The sequence below is a fragment of the Musca autumnalis genome, unplaced genomic scaffold (assembly GCF_047663935.1).
Source record: "Musca autumnalis isolate F117 unplaced genomic scaffold, ASM4766393v1 scaffold_5, whole genome shotgun sequence".
Classification (NCBI taxonomy): Eukaryota; Metazoa; Arthropoda; class Insecta; order Diptera; family Muscidae; genus Musca; species Musca autumnalis.
Genome location: NW_027412088.1, coordinates 52,156,163 through 52,176,679, shown reverse-complemented (window position 1 = coordinate 52,176,679; position 20,517 = coordinate 52,156,163). Strand labels below are relative to the sequence as shown.

The 20,517-nt window shown below is 35.1% G+C and overlaps 1 protein-coding gene across 15 annotated transcripts in view; it reads right to left on the bottom strand.

Moving 5' to 3' along the window:
• Arms (Ankyrin repeat-rich membrane spanning) overlaps positions 1-20,517 on the bottom strand; it is a 175,603-nt gene that overhangs the window by 59,595 nt on the left and 95,491 nt on the right. For 2 of the 15 annotated variants that reach the window (XM_073992195.1, XM_073992201.1), the window contains exon 1: positions 10,135-11,563. The exons of the other annotated variants lie outside the window; for them this stretch is intronic. In XM_073992195.1, the coding sequence (XP_073848296.1) occupies positions 10,135-10,227 (93 nt within the window). In that variant the 5' untranslated portion in view covers positions 10,228-11,563. Of the gene's footprint in view, positions 1-10,134; positions 11,564-20,517 lie in introns of those variants that run through there. 15 annotated transcript variants of the gene reach the window in all.

Genomic DNA, 20,517 nt, shown 5'->3' with positions numbered 1-20,517 from the left:
AAACTTATATAACAAAAGTTGTGGACATAGGTCCACGTATATGGTATATGGTATAGCCCCCATATAACCCCGATTTACGGTATTTTGACGTTTTTAGCTACATTTTCAGACCGATTTAGCTATAAATTGAAATTTAGGGTTCTTAAGTGTCAATAAACTTATATAACAAAACTAGTGGACATAGATCGATGTTTTGGAATAGCCCACATATAACGGTGCCCCCGATTTATGGCATTTTGACGTTTTTAGTTACATGTACAGACCGATTTAGCTATAAATTAACATTTAGGGTTCTTAAATGTCAATAAACTTATATAACTAGTGGACATAGGTCTATGTTTTGGAATAGCCCCCATATAACGTTACCGCCCGATTTCAGGTATTTTGACGTTTAAATTCACATTTCTAGATCGAATTAGCTATAATTTGATATTTAGGGTTCTTAGTGACCAAAAAACTTATATTCGAAATAATTATGAACGTAGGTCCATGTTTTGGTATAGCCCCATATAACGGTACCTCGGTATAACGGATTTCGGTATCCCCATATAACGGATTTTCGGTATTTTGAGAATTTTACCTACAAGTTTTAACCGAATTATCTGTAATTTGAACATTTGACATTTGAAATTCTTAGTGGTCACCACACCTCTCCACCAAAAATTGTCAAGAAAGGTCGATGTATTGATAAAGCTCCTATATAAAATTACCTCCCGATTTTCAGTAATTTGATGATTTTAACTACAATATTAACCGAACTAGCAGTAATTTGACATTTGAAGTTCTCAGTGGTCACAACACCTCTCCATAAAAAATTAACAACATAGGTCCATGTTCGGATATAGCTCCCATATAACGGTACCTCCCAATTTTCAGTAATTGGCAATTTTACCTAAAATTTTTATCCGAACTAACTGTAATTTGACATTCGAAGGTTGTAGTGGTCACCACACATCTGCATCAACAATTTTCAACATAGCACCAATATAACGATACTTCCCGATTTTCGGTACTTTGAGGATTTTACTTAAAATATTTAACCGAACGTAAGTCCATGGTTTGGTATATCCCCAAAACAAACCACCCGATTTTCCGTACCTTAGCTTTATTTTTTGGACGAACTTTCTGTAATTTGAAATTTAAAAGCCAACAAAAATTGTTCATTTAAGTTCATATTTTCGTATAGCCCACATACCTCCGAACTAGCTGTTAATGACATATGTACCGATTTTCGGTATTTTGAGGATTCTAGCTACAATTTTTAACCGAATTAGGAGTTATTTGACATTAAAGGCTCCCATCAAAAACTGTCAACATAGGTCCATGTTTTATTATAACTTCTATATAACGGTACCTCCCAATTTCTAGCCCACCAAAAATTGTCAACATACATAGTTACATATAGGCACAATAAAAAAAGGCCTACCGAATGTAACATTTTATGTACATTATCTGACATTTTAACGTACCCACTTAAAGTTGGGGACAGGAATGAAAACTAATTATTCCATTTTAGTTCAGAATATATTATGGTGGAGGGTATGAAAAGTTCGGCCCGGCCGAACTTAACGCTTTTTTACTTGTTATTATTCATCTGCATAACTTTTGTTTTAATAAATGGAGACAAAATGGCCTAACCCTCAGTTCCTATCAATATATTTTTTTTAAATGGATGCCAAAACGGCCTAAGCCACTTTAATTATTTTATTAACTGATTAAAACAGTCTTTATCTATGTAAACTAATACCTAATGATTAACCTAAAACCAATATTACAACTAATATGTATTTATGATTAATAAAAAAAAAATTATAAAAATATTTTAAAAACTTGTTTTCTTTCAACAGCCGAAGATGAAGATATCCAGGAAGAAGACCAATAATTTTTATTAATATGTATCAATTAAAACGCTCACAGTTATTTTTATTATTCATCTGATTAAAACAGTCTTTATCTATGTAAACTAATACCTAATGATTAACCTAAAACAAATATTACAACTAATATGTATTTATGCTTAATAAAAAAAATTATAAAAATATTTTAAAAACTTGTTTTCTTTCAACTTCGTTTTTTCTCCGAACCATTTCTATGTGGGTTAGGCCGTTTTGGCGCTGAGCGCCTCATATAAAGATACCAAGAGATTGAAGAAAATTTTAGATACATTTTTTGACCAAATTTAGGCTTTTGAACTAATTATTCCATTATAGTTCAGAACATTTTATGATGGAGATCAGCCAGGCCGAACTTAATGTTTATACCCTACACCACAATGTGGTAAGGGGTATTAAGTCTTTGTGCATTTGTATGTAACATACAAAAGGAAACGAAATAGACCCATAGTTCCCTTTGAGGATATACGTATAATCACTTTCTGAGTCGATTTATGCATGTCCGTCCGTCCGTCCGTCTGTCCATGTATTTATGTTCGCAACATACAGGTCGCATTTTTTGTCCGATTCAGCTGAAAATTGGGGACTACAATTGTTTTAGCCATAGGAAGAACGCTTTTGTTTTTGGTGAAAATCGGTTCAGATTTGGATATAGCTCCCATATATATTTTCGCCCGATTTTACGTATTTGCTGCACCAGACACGCTATATATACGTCCAATTTTGATGAAATTTTGAATGTGTGACTGAATTCGATCTAGAAATAAGTGTGCCAAATTATATCGAAATCGGTCCGGATTTGGATATAGCTCCCATATATATTTTCGGCCGATTTCACGTATTTCCTGTACCACACACGCTATATATGTCCGATTTCGATGAAATTTGGAATGTGTGACTGAATTCAGTCTAGAAATAAATGAGCTAAATTATATCGAAATCGGTTCAGATTTGGATATAGCTCCCATATATATTTTCGGCCGATTTCACGTATTTCCTGTACCACACACGCTATATATGTCCGATTTCGATAAAATTTGGAATGTGTGACTGAATTCGATCTAGAAATAAGTTTGCCAAATTATATCGAAATCGGTTCAGATTTGGACATAGCTCCCATATATATGTTCGCCCGATTTCACGTATTTGCTGCACCAAACACGCTGTATACGTCCGATTTTGATGAAATTTGGAATGTTTGACTGAATTCGGTCTAGAAATAAGTGTGCCAAATTATATCGAAATCGGTCCGGATTTGGATATAGCTCCCATATATATTTTCGCCCGATTTCACGTATTTGCTGCACCAAACACGCTATATACGTCCAATTTTGATGAAATTTTGAATGTTTGACGGAATTTGGTCTAGAAATAAGTGTGCCAAATTTTATCGAAATCGGTTCGGATTTGGATATAGCTCCCATATATATTATCGCCCGATTTAAGGTATTTGATGCACCAAAGACGCTATGTATGTCTAATTTTGATGAAATTTGGAATGTGTGACAGTGTTTGGTCTAGAAATATATGTGCCAAATTATATCGTAATCTGTTCACATTTGGATTTAGCTCCCATATATATTTTACATATTCACAGTGGTGTAGGGTATCAAATAGTCGGCCCCGCCCGACTTTGATCCTTTCCTTACTGATTTTTATTTATTTTTATGATTTTTGTTCATTAAAATAAATGTATCCGTTCAAAAGTTACTGAGTTTGAGCAGGAAAAAACGATTCTGAACCATTGTCCGCCGCACAGTGGTTCAGAATCGATTTTTCCTGGTCAAAATTCTGTAACTTTTGAACGGATAGAGATATTTGCATGAACAAAAATCATAAAAATAAGTAAAAATCAGTAAGGAAAGGATCAAAGTACACCACTGTGAATATGTAAAATATTTTTTGTTAGACAGGTAACACAATCGACTTTCAGACGAATTATAAGCGGTCAAATTCGGTTTGGTATAGTTGCAGAGAAATTTAAGGTCAAAGTTCAACTTTTGAGTTTTTAAACTATTTTTCATCAAAATATGAGTGTTTTTTTGGTTTTTATATCTTCCTATGTATTAAAGATGGTCAAGCACCAACAAATAAACAATAAAATTACCAAAAAAAAAACTAAAAAAAAATTCGAAAAATGTCGATTTTTTTTTAAATTTAAAAAAAAAATTTTCGAACAAATTTAATTTTTTTAAAATAAAAAAAAATACTCCTTGGGTTTTCATAAAACCTATATAACTCGTATAAAAACTCATAGACTCAAAAAAATGTTAATTTGTGTCAAAAAGCTGTAATTCATATGGGAACAGTATAGAAAAAAAACACACATTTTTACCCATGTAATTTCAATAAATTGAAAAAAGTGTTAAACGGACGGAACGGGACGGGTACAAAAGTATATATGGGCTGAAAGAAGAGACTCTCGGGCATCTTTCTGTAAAAACGAAACTTTGTTCCATGTTGTTCCACAAAAGTTCTAGTCCACTAAATTAGGAATCTCATAAAATTTAGTACCTGAGGAAAAATAAAATAGCTCATGTTGTGTAAACGCTACGGTAATTTACTAGAACGATTTTAAAGGCCACACAATTCATCCTACCTTACAAAAAAACAATGAACACAGTATCTGTTATAGTTTCCGAGAAATAGCTACGTCTTTCTCCAGAAATTTGCAAAAATTACGTATATCCCAAAAATGGGGAAAATGTTCGTCTTTAGGGGCACACCACGCCCACACCTTCCAATATTTTTATCTATTTTTGTTTTGTTTTCTTAGTTTCAATATGTTGACTATCGAATCCCATATAGAAATTAAATATCTTTGACAAAACAAAATTTAGATTTTTGGCCAGGAAAATCGATTCCTGAACCATTGTCCGCCATCCGAATGAGGCTATAAAGTGTAGGTCCCATATCAGTGATGATAGAATTATCCCTTTGGGGGATGTTTGTGTATATGTTTGTATCTGTCAGTGGAATAACAAGTAAGGACGTATCAGTCAGCTGTACTGACGGAGAAATACCCTCAGCCACTGACCAAGAAAAAAACAACAAAACCAAAGCAAACTCAATAATTATGCCGTATTTAAAATATATTGATTTTATATCACGAGTTTGCTTTAAAATCTGTAGGTACCGTAACGTGGGGTTATACCAAACATTTTTGCCAACCAAACTTCCTCATAAAGGACTCACAATATTAAATTATGTTAAAATAAGTTTGAAAGAAATTTTTGAAAAAGTTTTAGAGTTATCTTGCACTATATCCGACAGGGTTTTGAAGCTTTTGGGCCATTATCTTAGGAAGTATTGACGTACTCCGGAACAAAATGTACCATTGTAAATGAGGCCGCTCCAACAATCTCCTGAAAAAGAGTCAAAACGATGCGAGAGGAGCTCCTAAACTTCACTTTATCCGAATTTTGTGTGGGAGGTACCCTAAGGAGTGGACCGATATAGTCTATATTTCAATCCCATACTGGACTAGATGAAATAATACGACGTGCAAAGCCTGCTTCAAATAAAAACTCCCTGCAAGGATTATCTTGCAGATTTGCCATTTTGGTTGGTGCCGTCAGGTTTTCTTGGAGCTTTTAGAGCACTATCTCAGGAATTATTGACTTACTCCGGCAAAAAATTGTACCGTCGTAAAGCGAGCCACAAAAAAACTTACTGAAAAAAATTTCAAAACTTACTGAAAAAAATTTCAAAACGATCTTAAACTTCACTTTATCCGAATTTTGTGTGGGAGGTACTCGAAGGAGTGGACCGATACAATCCATATTCCAACCTGATACATGACTGGATGAAATAATACGATGTGCAAAGCCTGTACCAATCAGAAATTTCCTGAGAGGATTATCTTGCGGATTTGCCATTTTGGTTGGTGCCGTCCGGGTTTCTTGGAGCTTTTAGGCCAATATCTCAGGAAGTATGGACTTCCGCAAGAAAAAACCAGTAGGAAAAGACCAAAGTCGGGCGGTGCCGACTATATAATACCCTACACCAGTCGAAATATGTAAAAATGGAATAATTAGTATACATCCCAATACGCAAATTGGAGCCATATTTGGGGAAAATCGTTAAAATACCTAAAATCGGGAGGTACCGTTATATGGGGGCTACAAAAAAACATGGACCTATCTTAACAATTTTAAGTGGCGATATTTCGTGGCCACTGGGAACCTCAAATGTAAAATTTCAGCTAGTTCAAGCAAAAAATGTGGCTAAGATCCCTAAAATACCTTAAATCGGGAGGTATCGTTATATGGGGACTATACCGAACCGTGGACCTATCTTGACAATTTTTAGTGGAGCAATTTGGCGGCCATTGAGAACCTCAAATGTAAAATTTCAGCTAGTTTGGGCAAAAAATGTGGCTAAGATCCATAAAATACCTTAAATCGGGAGGTATCGTTATATGGGGACTATACCGAACCGTGGACCTATCTTGACAATTTTTAGTGGAGCAATTTCGCGGCCATTGGGAACCTCAAATGTAAAATTTCAGCTAGTTTGGGCAAAAAATGTGGCTAAGATCCATAAAATACCTTAAATCGGGAGGTATCGTTATATGGGGACTATACCGAACCGTGGACCTATCTTGACAATGTTTAGTGGAGCAATTTCGCGGCCATTGGGAACCTCAAATGTAAAATTTCAGCTGGTTTGGGTAACAAATGCGGCTAAGATTCTTAAAATTCCCTTAATCAGGAGGTACCGTTATATGGGGGCTATACCAAAACTTGGACCGATATAGCCCATCTTCGAACTTGATCTTCCGACGGCTAAAAAAATGGTATTCCCCAATTTTCTGCGAAATCGGTCAACAAATGCGACCTGTATGTTGCGAACGGACGGACGGACGGACGGACATGCATAAATCGACTCAGAAAGTGATTCTATGTATATCCCTAGAAGGAACTATGGGTCCATCTCGCTTCCTTTTGTATGTTACATACCAATGTACTAACACATAATACCCCTTACCACATAGTGGTGTAGGGTATAAACACACATTTTTAACCATGTAATTTCAATAAACTGAAAAAAGTGTTAAACGGACGGAACGGGACGGGTACAAAAGTATATATGGGCTGAAAGAAGCGACTCTTGGGCATATGTCTGTGAAAACGGAACTTTGTTCCATGTTGTTCCACAAAAGTTCTAGTCCACTAAATTAGGAATTTCATAAAATTTAGTACCTGAGGCAAAATAAATTAGCTCATGTTGTGTAAACGTTACGGTAATTTACTAGAACGATTTTTAAAGGCCACACAATCCATCCTACCTTACAAAAAAACAATGAACACAGTATCTGTTATAGTTTCCGAGAAATAGCTACGTCTTTCTCCAGAAATTTGCAAAAATTACGTATATCCCAAAAATGGGGAAAATGTTCGTCTTTAGGGGCACACCACGCCCACACCTTCCAATATTTATACCCTCAGCATTTATGCTAACGAGGGTATATACACTTTCATACGGGCAAAATGTGCCTCATCGAAATAATGGTTTTAGACCCCAAGTATGTTTGGACGAAATGTTGTTTCAGACAATTTGGAGTCGATATAGCAATGTCCGTCCGTCTGTCTGGCTGGTGCGCACGATAACTCTCGAACGGATCAACCGATTCGGTTCAAAATTTGGCTTTCGTAATATTTTGCTCAAACTTAGTTTAAGTTCGAAGATGGGTTATATCGGTCCACTCCTTCCGGTACCTCCCCCACAAAAGTTCGGAAATGTTCGGAAAATTTGTGCGCCCGATTACTCTTGAAGGGAGAAGCCGATGTGGTCCATACCTTGCACATCGTGAAATTTCTACAAGCTTAGATGAGGTTCCAATAAGGACTCAATCGGTCAACTCCTTCGGGTACCTCTCTCACAAAATTTCAGAAAAGGTTCAGTTTAAGACATTCTCTCGAATCGCTTTGATTTTTGCTTTAGCAACTTGTATTCACTGCCCTCCATACGACGGTATAAGTTTCATCAGGGGCAAGTCCATACTTCCTGAGAAAATAGCCTGAAAGGTGCAAAAAACCCCTATGACACCGTGTGTAGTGGTTGGAGCGCAAGATAAATCTTGCACGGATCTGCCAATTCGGTCCAAAATTTGGCCTTCGTAATATTTTGTCCAAACATAGTTTAACTTGGAAGATAAGCCATATCGGTCCACTCCTTCAGGTACCTCCCCCACAAAAGTTCAAAAATGTTCGGAAAATTTGTGCGCACGATAACTGCTGATGGGAGTGACGGATTTGGTCCATACTTTACACATCCTAATATATCTACCAGATATAGATCAGGTTCCAATATGGAGTATATTTGTCCACTCCTTCGGGTACCTCCCACACAAAATTTTGGATAAGTTCACTTAAGGACCTGCACGGTGCTCTTGAATCAAATTTAAATGGAAGGTGCTTAGACCTGGGAAGTTTTTGCGGATTATTAAACTACAATATTCATAGATGAGAAAAACAAAACAAACAAAAATCGCCGGAGCGCTTTTTAAATAAATCCCGATTCAAGTTGACATTTTTAGGGGTTGTTTAGGGTTTCACGGTTTTGCTTAGAAACCGCAAGCCCTATCAAAATGAGACAGAAGAAAATGTTGTAGCTATGAAAATTTTCTACAATATTGATTTACGATATATTCGTAGGTTTTACCATTTTTGAGATATTGAAGTTCAAATTGCGACAATGCATTGACTATATCGCACCCTTATAAAACAATGTCATGAAGGTTGCGCCTTAACTAACTTGTAATGAAAACCGCTTACACAGGGAAAGTTTTTGTGAATTCTGAAACAGCAATGTTCATAGATGAGAAAAATCCAAAAACAAGAAAAAAATCGCTGTGGGAATTTTTAAATAAATCGCGGTCAAAATCACAATTTTAGGTGTTTTTAAGGTTTTCACGATTTTGCTTGGAAACCGCAAGTCCAATCGAAATGGAGCTAAAGAAAATGTTGTAGCTGTGAAAATTCTTTAAAGGATTGACGTTTATGATTTGTTCTCAGGCTGTACCATTTTTGAGATAAAGAAGTTCAGTTTACATTTTTAGGTTTTTTGTTAGGGTTTCGCGATTTTGCTTTAATACGGCAAGTCTTATCGGCATGGGACCTGACAAAATCGTATAGCTGTGAAAATTATCTACAAGACTGGCTTATGTTATTTTTTCTAGGTTGTAAAATTTTTTTAGATATGTAAGTTTAAGTTGGAAAATTGCAGCATGACATTGTTTTATAAGGAGACGATACAGAATTGAATTGAATTTGAATTGTCCCAATTTCAACTTCTATATGTCAAAAATTGTAAAACCTACGAAAATATCATTAAGGTCAATCTTGTAGAGAATTTTTCCAAGTAAAATCGTGAAAACCTAAAAACCCCTAAAAATGTCAACTTGAATCGCGATTTATTTAAAAAGCGTTCCGACGATTTTTTTTTTTGTTTTTTTAATTTTTCTCATCTATGAACATTGCAGTTTCAGAATTCGCAAAAATTTCGCAGGTGTAAGCACCTTCCATTTAAAGTTACTTCAAGAGCACCGTGTATAGGCTGAGGGTATATCTCTGTCGGCAAAGCTGATTGACACTTTTTTCTTTTTTTCACTTATTTTTATGATTTTTGTTCACGAAAAATAAATCTATCCGTTCAAAAGTTACTGAGTTTGAAGCAGGAAAAAAACGATTCTGAAACATTGTCTGCCATTCGGACGAGGCTATAAAGTGTAGGTCCCATATCAGTGATAGAAGTATCCCTTTGGGGGATGTTTGTGTATATGTTTGTATCTGTCAGTGGAATAATTAGGTCCGATTCTTGTGTGGTATCCGTGTGGTATGGGGTTTTATTCTTTTGCTGGCATAAGTTGAGGTTATATGGCTGACTGACACTATCTTTAGAACAAAGACAAAATATTGGTGTTACACTTTTCACATGGATATTTTTAAGATTCCAGATTCCGATTTTATAATCTGTATTAGCATATTTTTTTACATGCTTCTCTTTGTCAAACATAATCACAATATTCCAAGAATTTGCAGAGGAAAACGTTTTATTAAATACAGTTTATATACTTTATATAGTCAGTCTATGCACACATTCACATCACTTCAAATAAATATTTAACTTTAATGTCCTTTTTATTATGTATGTAATTGTTGTAAATATTTTTAAATAATATTTTTTTATATTTTAATATATTTTAATATTTTTAATTATATATATTTATTATACTAACATTTTTCTTTTTCTTGCAGGGCGTGCGTAAATTATTTAAACTTAACCGCGACGCGCTTAAAATTAATTCATCCCAACTCTTTGATAATTTCATACTAAACGTTTTAGTTGAACGCGTCACAACATTTATACATTAACAATTTTTTGAAATTTGAAAAAAGAGCGTTGTTAAAAAAACTCGGCGGCGGCAGTGGTGATGATGATTATTTGTCTAGCTGTCACGGTAGTTGGTCGAATGGCTGATAGGTGGTAGTCAAGAGGTAGCAATAATAGTAAACAGTTACTGCCAGCTTTGCCGGCATCGATGATATTGATGACAATGATGTTAAATGGTAGTAGTTACAGGTATAAACACTTTACCGTTAAATACGATTATTTTGTTTTAAAAAACTGAAACCGTTTTGTTTATATTATTATGGGGCATTTTTAGATCACTTGCCCGCTCGTTTGCTCGCTGGCTCATTTACTCACACACTTACTACCCTGGGTTGTTTTTTTTTTTTTTTTGTTTCTCCTGTGAGTAGGGTACTCAAGTGGTGCTGCTATGTGCTATCATGAAATGTCACGGACACTCTATATAAAATCTACACTAAGTGACAGTTTAGATTACATACTACTCTCCCTCTACACCCGCAGGAGAAGTTTGAATGAGTGACAGTTATTATTGGTTACTTGTTTGGTTGGTGGCGTCAACACAACGATAACAGGCCGAGTTGGGTGGTTGGTTGGTGGATTGTCAAAAGGCATTCTTTGTTTCACAGACTTTAAGATGGGCCAACTAAGATAGACACTAAATAAATCACTTCACTTCTTGATTCACTTCTTGATTCCATATCACTTTAAATGACAGCTCAAAGTAGCAGCTACAAACTCAAGGTATTTAAATTCACTGGCCGATATTCGTTCATATTAAATGTCATTGATTATCTCAATTAAATTTATAATTAATTTCTTTTTAAATATTTGTTTATGATTGGCTACCGCGTACGAACGATGATGACGTAAAATTAAACAAAAACACAGGTTGACAACATCAATCATGTGGCCAAGCCTGCCACTTGTGGTGTTTGTGATGGAAAACACTTTTGGATGTTTTGTATATTTTGTTAAGGATTTTTCCGTTCAAGAGGCCGACTCCAAACAATTTTTTTCTTGAATGAAATTCTTTATTTTAGTTTTTTTTTTTTTGCTTAAAGATATTCTTTTAATAAAATATCCGTAACGCGTCCCGCTTGTTGTGATCACGTTCAAGGTACAATACGTTATGAATCGTTTATTATTATCATCATCAGCGTCACAGTATCATTATTATTATTATCATCATCTGCTGTTTGCTGTTTGGTGTGGTGGCTTTGGTTTGATTGGTTTGCAAATGGTCTGGTCTGCTCTGGCCGGCAAGCCAACTAAATGTGTGTTTTGTTTTGAATTTTGCGGAAGCCATATACGAGGCCTTTTAAATGAGCGAGGAGGAGGATTGTTGCGTACTGTGTGTAACAACAACAACAACGAAACGTGAGTTAAGAGTAAAAACCCACCTTAGAGTAACGTGTTTTGCTGTAAACAAATTATTAACCCTTTCGGTGCTTCTTTTTTGTTTTTGATCTGAAAAATATATTTTTCCAATTTTATATATACTTAAGCCCACTATATGAATAATCAAAACTAATTTTATAACATTTTGTTTGGAAAAGTGGTTTTTGGACACTATGCCATATGGCATAGAATGTATTTAAAGGAAACAAAAAAAACAAAACTAAAATATTAATTTTTTAATTAAATTTCATCTTATATAAGACCAGGAGGCCTTATGGAAGAGGAAGAGGTCTTCTTATAGAAGAGCAGGACGTCTCTCATAAAAGAGTAGAAGGTCCTCTCATAGAAGGGCAGGATGTCTTCTCCTGGAAGAGGAAAAGGTCGTCTCATAGAAGGACAGGATGTTTTCACATAGAAGAGCAGGACGTTTGCATATAGAAGGGCAGGAGGTCTTCTTATAGAAGAGCAGGAGGTCTTCTTATAGTAGAGCAAGAGGTCTTCTTTTAGAAGAGCAGGAGGTCCTCTCCTTGAAGAGCAGGAGGTCCTCTTCTTGAAGAGCAGGACGTCTTTTCATAGAAGAGCAGGACGTTTGCATATAGAAGGGAAGGACGTCTTCTGATAGAAAAGCAGGATTCTTTTCATATAAGAGCAGGACGTTTGCATATAGAAGGGCAGGAGGTCTTCTTATAGACGAGAAGGAGGACTTCTTATACAAGAGCAGGAGGTCTGCTCATAGAAGAGCAGGGCGTCTTCTCGTAGAAGAGAAGGACGTTTGGATATAGAAGGGCAGGAGGTATTCTTATAGAAGAGAAGGAGGTCTTCTTTTATAAGAGCAGGAGGTCTGCTCATAGAAGAGCAGGACGTCTTTTCATAGAAGAGCAGGACGTCTTTTCATAGAAGAGCAGGACGTTTGCATATAGAAGACGGGAGGTATTCTTATAGAAGAGAAAGGGGTCTTCTTATACAAGACCAGGAGGTCTGCTCATAGAAGAGCAGGACGTCTTCTCGTAGAAGAGAAGGACGTTTACATATAGAAGGGCAGGAGGTATTCTTATAGAAGAGAAGGAGCTCTTCTTATATAAGAGCAGGAGGTCTGCTCATAGAAGAGCAGGACGTCTTCTCACAGAAGGGCAGGAGACCTTCTTATAAAAAACCAGATGGTCTTCTCATAGAAGAGCAGGGGCCCTTCTTATAGAAAAGCATAAGATCTTCCATTGAAGACCAGGAGGTCTACTTATAGAAGACATGAAGGTTTGTCATAGAATATCTGGAGGTCTACTATTAGAAGATTTGGGGGGTCTTCACATAGAAGGTCTTCTTATAGAAAAATAGAAGACCTAGGGTCTTCTTATAGAAAACCTAGGGTCTTCTTATAGAAAAGCTAGGGTCTTCTTATGGAAGATTTGAGGCCTTCTTATAGAAAAACTGGAGGACTTCTTATAGAAGACCTGAATGTCTTAATATAGCAGATCTGAAGGACTTCTTATAGAACACCTGAATGTCATCCTATAGAAGGGCTGGAGGTCAGCTTGTAGAAGACGTGGGGGCCATCTTATATACTATCTGGAGGAGTTATTTTAGAAAATCTGCAAGAGTTGTTATACATCATCTGGAGGTTTTCCTATGGTGGATCTGGAGGTTTTCCTATTGTGGATCTGGAGGTTTCCTTATAGAAGACCTGGAAGTCTTAGTATAGAAGACCTGGAGGTCTACTTATACAAGATCTGGAGTTCTTCTTATAGAAGACCTGGAGGTCTATTTATACAAGATCTGGAGGTCTTCTTGTAGAAGATCTAGGGGTTTCACAATAGAAGATCTGGGAGTCAAACAAGGTGAAACATTTCCGTTGGGAAAAATCTATGCCATATGGCATAGTATGAAATATAAAAAATCTGGCAGCTCCATTGAACTATATTTCGGATCTTTTTTTCGTTTTAATTATTAAGGCAATGATTATCTACTAAATTATATAAAAAAAGGTTACAAAAAAAATATTTTTGTTAATAAAATATATAAAATTATAAGATGGTATTTTCATGCAAATTTTAACTCGAACGAGGGGCGCTTGCTCTTTGAGACATAACAATGTATAGGGTCCACCAATCAAAAATTTTTGTCGAATTATTTTTAGATAACACTTCAGGGAAAAATACAAAATTATTAAAAAAAGAGTGCCCATAAGTATTTTGCCTTAAAACGGCCTTCAAAAACTGGTTATGCCATATGGCATAGAATCCCCGAAAGGGTTAAGCATCTCAATTGTATTCTCAAACATTTCTTTAACTCTTTCTCTCTGAAAATTTCTCTGTCATTAATCATTGTTTAATAAAAGAAACATAATTAAGCATCTCAAATTTATTTTTCTTAAATTTTTCCCTTTTCTCTACTCTCCCTATTTGAAGTTCATCATACTCTTTTATGGGCGAGATTATCTCAGCCAAGAAGCAAATGGGTCTTATCTTAAAACAAGGGAGAACATTGTGCTTTGAGAGCCGTTACTTCCACACAGCGGCAAATATCAACAAACAAAACAAAGTGTCATGAAAACGGATTTGTCTAAGCACATCTGATTTGTTGTTGTTCTTAATTAACATTAAGGTGGTACATTAGAGCGTATGATTTATGTCAATCAACAACAAAGGCTATTTTTATATGAAATATGTCTTCTTTTTTTAATTTAGATAAATATAAATAAACACATGTCCCATATAATTAAGGGGCGATAAAGAACACGTGAGTCGTTCCTTTCCCTCACAACGGCAGGTATAAACAAAGTGAAACAAGAAAGAAAATAAAATGATGCCATCTGATCTTAATGAATATAAAGTGGCGGAACATTAGAGCGTATGATTTATATCAATCAACAATAATGAATACATATTTCGAATTTTGAAATATTTCAAATTTTCCCCAAGAATAATTTAGATAAACACATACATAAGTATGTACATATGCATATGTCATTAATCAAAAATATATTGAGTTTATAAAACGTCTATGGTAAACAATCGATCTTCTGTTTCGTTCCGTTCTGTTAGTTTTTTGCTTTTGCTTCTGAAATTCTTCACAATCATTGACAGTGAGCGGAAGAATATTTAAAAATTTGCCAATTTGTCGATTATTAATTGATTGTACTTTTATTTCGTGAATTTTCTATGTTGAAATATCGATCATTTATCACCGTTTGTTGTTGTTGTGGTATTTACTATATTTTCACACATGGCATATTTAACATAAAAACAAAAACAAAAAAGGAATCTGTCGACAACTAAATACCCTCAGCCTGTGAAATTAAAAAAGAACCCATCCCCCCTTCGGCCACTGACTGTACAAAAACCTTAACAGGAATTGTGGACCTAAATACCCCACGTACAGATCCCCAATTAAAAACAGGTAAATTTCTTTTGTGCCAAAGGAAGTTTTGGAAGGTAAGTTAGTTATAAAAGAAGTATGAACGCCGTTAAGTTCGGCCGGGCCGAACTTGCTATACCCTCCACCACGAGTTGTATTGAAGTAAACTGGAACAATTTCCCTTCGATTACACTGTACAACAAAATTGAACTTTTTTAAAATTACAAGAAACCCCGCACAGATTATGAAAGAGGACCGAAAAAAAGAAGAACGTGTATCGGCGTTTTGAAAGTTTACGTCGAGAAATAACCTAAATAGGCGTGGCAAGTTCCGCCCATTTCTACAGGTTTTGAAATATTCGACATCCGATTCCTTGGAATCCTTGCATTTTAGGTATAAAGTGTCTTTGGCAATATTACGGACAACAATGCGGGGTATCTTTTTATGAAAAAAATTAACCCTCATGCGAGTCACTAAAGGGGTCTTTTTGGTCCATTTTTTCAAAAACGTTTAAAAAGTCCTTTAAAATGAGATGGTATCAGATCAAATATTCTACAAAATTATTTGTCATAAAATTTTACTATATTTCCCCGAATATACCAAAACTCTAAATCGTACCTAAACGCCAGGAATCTGCCAAAAGTAAAATCACGTTTTAGGGTTAATGTTGTACTTTATCTGAGTTTATTAAGTTTTGTCCCACAAAACTTCATTCTAGATAGAAGACGTCAAAGACAAAAATATTCTCCACCAAATATCAATATAAGTCGCCGAATAAATGAAATCTGTATTTACAAATACCCACCCAAATATTTTTTGAATAAATTTGTTTTGTTCTTTTTTCTGGTTGATGCATGAAAGTAACATAAAATTTAATTCAGTCAATTTTATCAGAGCAGGAGTAGCTGTCATCATTATAGTACAACCTTCAAAATACCGAAAATCGGGAGGTACCCTTCTATGGGGGTTATATGAAGGCGTAGTCCTATACACACACATTTCTGAAGGATAGTTTTATACCTCCAACGAAGACTAACTACCAAATTTCAGCCATTTCGGTGGATTACTGTGGCCACAACCTTCAAACTACCGAAAACCGGGAGGTACCGTTCTATGGGGCTATATGAAGGCGTGGACCTATACCCACCAATTTCTGAAGGATAGTTTTACACCCCCAAGGAAGGCTAAGTACAAAAATTCAGCTATTTTGGGGGGATTATTGTGGCCACAACCTTCAAAATACCGAAAATCGGGAGGTACCGTTCTATGGGGGCTATATGAAGGCGTGGACCTATACGGACAAATTTCTGGGGGAAAGTTATATACCCCCAACGAAGACTAAGTACCAAAATTCATCCATTTCAGTGGATTATTGTGGCCACAACCTTCAAAATACCGAAAATCGGGAGGTACCGTTCTATTGGGACTATATGAAGGCATGGACCTATACTGACAAATTTCTGTCTGAAAGTTGTATACCCCCCAACGAAGACTAAGTACCAAATTTCAGCTATGTCGGTGGATTATTGTGGGCACAACCTTCAAAATACCGAAAATCGGGAGGTACCGTTCTACGGGGGCTATATGAAAGCGTGGACCTATACGGACAAATTTCTGGGGGAAAGTTATATACCCCAACGAAGACTAAGTACCAAATTTCAGCCATTTTGGTGTGATAATGAGGCTAAAACCTTCAAAATACCGAAAATCGGGTGGTACCGTTGTAAGGGCGCTATTTTTATTATTATTATTTTTTTTTTTTTGATTCAAAATATGAGTGTTTTTGTGTTTTTATATCTTCCTATTCTTTTAAAAAAGGTCTAAGCGCAATAAATAGTCTGCAAAAAATAAAATTTTTCAAATATGTTTAAAAAAATCAAATTTTTTTACAAAATTGTTTTTTAATTTCTCTTAAATTTTTTAATTAAAAAAATATAAATTTTGAAATTCTATTTTTTTAATATTTTGTAATTAAAAAAATTCTAAAATTAAAAATATATTTTTTTAGTTTTTTTTTTCAAAAAATGTATTTTTTATTTCTTTCCTATTAAAAATGTAAAACCCCAATAAACAAACTACAAGAAAAACTTTTCTCAAATTTTTTTTTAAAAATCGTTTTCTAACTTCTGCTGAATTTTTTATTTGTAAATTTAAAAAAAAAAAACTAAAATTTAAAAAAGAATAAATTTTATAATCTCTTTTTTAGTTTTTTTTCCAAAAAATGTAATTTTTTAGCGTGTAAGAAAGTATAAGCCAGCTGTGCGGACAGAAATGTACCTTCAGCCTCGGAACTAAAGAAAATAGGTAAACACAATACTTCTGACGTTTAACACGTTCGCGGACGCAAGCAAATTGAGAGAGGTGAAAAAAATGACACCCAATTATTTTCGAAATTAGTTTTTTGGTTTTTATTTATCAATTATTGATTATTATTATTATTTTTTATTTATTATAGAATGTATCTTGTTGAAATAAATCGTATTATGTATATTAATCACCAAAACTTAAGATTGTATACAAGTAAATTAACAAAAACTGGCTGACAATGTGAATGCTATGGCATTCACGTCATTTTGCATCGGAATGCTATAGCATTCACGTCCGCGAACGTGTTAATGGGGTTTTTTGAGTTTTTGGGCCTAATTCTGAAGGTAGGATCACACTAGGCAAATATTTGCTCCAGCGACCGGCAGCGTGCGCTTATTGAGAGGAAGTGAGCATAAATTTCAATGCATTATTTACGCTCACTTGCTCTCAGTAAGCCCACATTGCCGGTCGATGGAGCAAATATTTGTCTAATGTGACCTTACCTTTAGTAACTAGGGCTGCACAAAAATTTAAAAACGATACGAGAGTTATCGTTCGCAGCAGTTTATCTAAAATTTATTCAACTTTTGTGGAGGAGGTATGGAAAAAAGTGGACCGATATATGCTATCTTCAAATTTAAACTAAGTTTGAACAAACAAAACGATACCCAAAAGTTGAACCAAATCAGTTGATTCGTTCGAGAGTTATGTTGCGCACCAGCCAGTCAAGACTGATGGAAGGGCATGGTTAAATCAACTCCAAATTGTTTGAAACGGATTTCATCCAAACATTCTTGGGTTCTAAAACCACTATTTAGATGAGGTACAATTTTGATCGTGTCAAAGTGTATATACCCTCTTTAGCCTAAAGGCTGAGGGAATAAAAAGACCAAATCCCAATAATGAGACTACGAACAAAATTCAATATTTTTTTTAATTTAAAAATTAATTTCTAAAATTTAAATTTTTTATTATTAATTGGAGTTGAGCTTGATGATTGAAGATTTTTTGTAAGTGAACATTTTATTTTTTTGTAATTTTTAATTTAATTAAATTTTTATTTTATTATTTTAATTTCATTTAAAAATGATTTTAAAAGAAAACTTTAAATGTGTTTTTCATAAAATTAAGTTTTTTGTAATCAAAATTACATCAACATATGAGTGTTATTATGATTTTTATATCTTCTTTTTAATTTTTATAATTTTTTTAATCTTAATTCTCTTAAAGCTTTTTAAATGTTTTTTTTAAGTAATAATTTTTTTAATTAAAAAAATTTAAAATCTCGAACCCATCAGGCTATTCCGTCCAAAATTTGGTCTGCACATTGTAATATCTCTACGAGACGATTGGTTCAAACCTTCAGGTACCTCCCACACAAAATTTCGAAAAGAGCAATTTAAGACCTCTTCTCGAATAGTTTTGATTATTTTGGCAACACCTTGTTCTCTAGAACTCTTTTACGATGTTACAAGTTTTGTCAGGTGCAAATCCATACCTTCTGAGAAAATGGCCCGGCAGCTTAAAAAGCTCCTACGCGCACCACGTATACGGATACTGAGTTAGTCTAAACTTTGCATATAGTAAAATTTCTGCGAATCTAAAATAAAGTTCGAAGGCGGTACTTATCGGCCCACATATTCCAGTACCACCCCACACATAAATTCAAAAAAAATCGCTAAAATGGTACGCGCAATATCTCTTAAACGGAGCAACCGAACTTTGGATCTCGTAATATTTTGTGCAAACTCAGTTTAAGTTTGAAAATGGGCAATATCGGTCCACATTTTGGGGTGCATCCCACACAAAAGTTCCACATTTTTGTTTAAGTGCAGTTTAAGGTCTGTCAAATAACATATAGTTCCGACTGTCTGGCCGGCTGATGCACGCTATAACTCTCGAACGAACCGATCGGGTCCCAAATTTGGCAGTCGTAATATTTTGCGCAAACTTAAATCAAGTTCTAAGATGGGTCATATCGGTCCACTCCCTTGGGTACTTTCCACACAACACTTCAAAGTTTTCGGTAAAATGGTGCGCACGATAACTCTCGAAGGGAGTAACCGAATTGGTCATAACTTTGCATATGATAATATTACTTATCGGGTTCGAATATAGACTATATCGGTCCACTGCTTCGGGTACCTCACACACAAAATTCGGAAAATGTGAAGTTTAAGAGTACCTCTCAGCAGGTTGTCTTTGCGGCCTCCTTTTCGACGGTAAATTTTTTTCGGGTGCAAGTCCATACTTCCTGAAATAATGCCTTAAAAACTCCAAGAAACCCTGACGGTACCAACTAAAATGACAAATCCGCAAGATAACTTTCGCAGGGAATCTCTGATTGGTCCAAATTTTGCACATCGTATTATTCCATCTAGTCATGTATCAGGTTGGAATATAGACTATATCGGTCACATACGTCGGGTACCTCCAAAACAAAATTTGGGAAAACTGCAGTACAACAGCTCGCCTCGGATAGTTTTGAAATTTTTTTCGTAATGTTCTACTTGCGGACCCTGGCAACTCCATACTTCCTAAGATAATGGGTAGTATGTAAGATAACCCTCTAAAGGAGAAATCGATTTGGTCAAAATGTTTTACATCGTACTACTTCTTACAGCCTCGAATTATGTCCGAATATTAACTACATCGGACCACTCCCACACAAAGTTTGGAAAGAGTGTAGTTTAAGGACTCGTCTGAGATCGTTTTAAACATGTTGGGTATGTGGCCCTAGTTAAGGCGGTTCAATTTTTTCGGTGGCAAATTCATACTTCCTGTGAAATTGGCCAATAGACGTCAGATGTTTATGGTGTGTTTCTCTAAGACGATTCGAAATCAAATTCGTTCGAATTACTACCAAACACCTGTTGTAGTAGAACATTTCCATTTGATTGAAAACATAAATTAATCATATATTTTTTAAAAACAGAAGTTTGGTAGTATTTCGACCTATTTTGTATTCGAATCGTCTTAGTGAAACAGGGCTTTAACGATTTTCTAAGTTTTTGCCAAATTGGGTACTCAATTCGAGATTAATTTGTTGGTTACCACAGCTATTTCTACAAATTTTTGACCAGTACCTCAGCAAGTATGGACTTGCCCACGAAAACAATTATATCATTTTAATCGGGACCAAAACGACTACATGCGGTAAAAATTTCGAAACTACCCTCGAACGGCCCCCAAA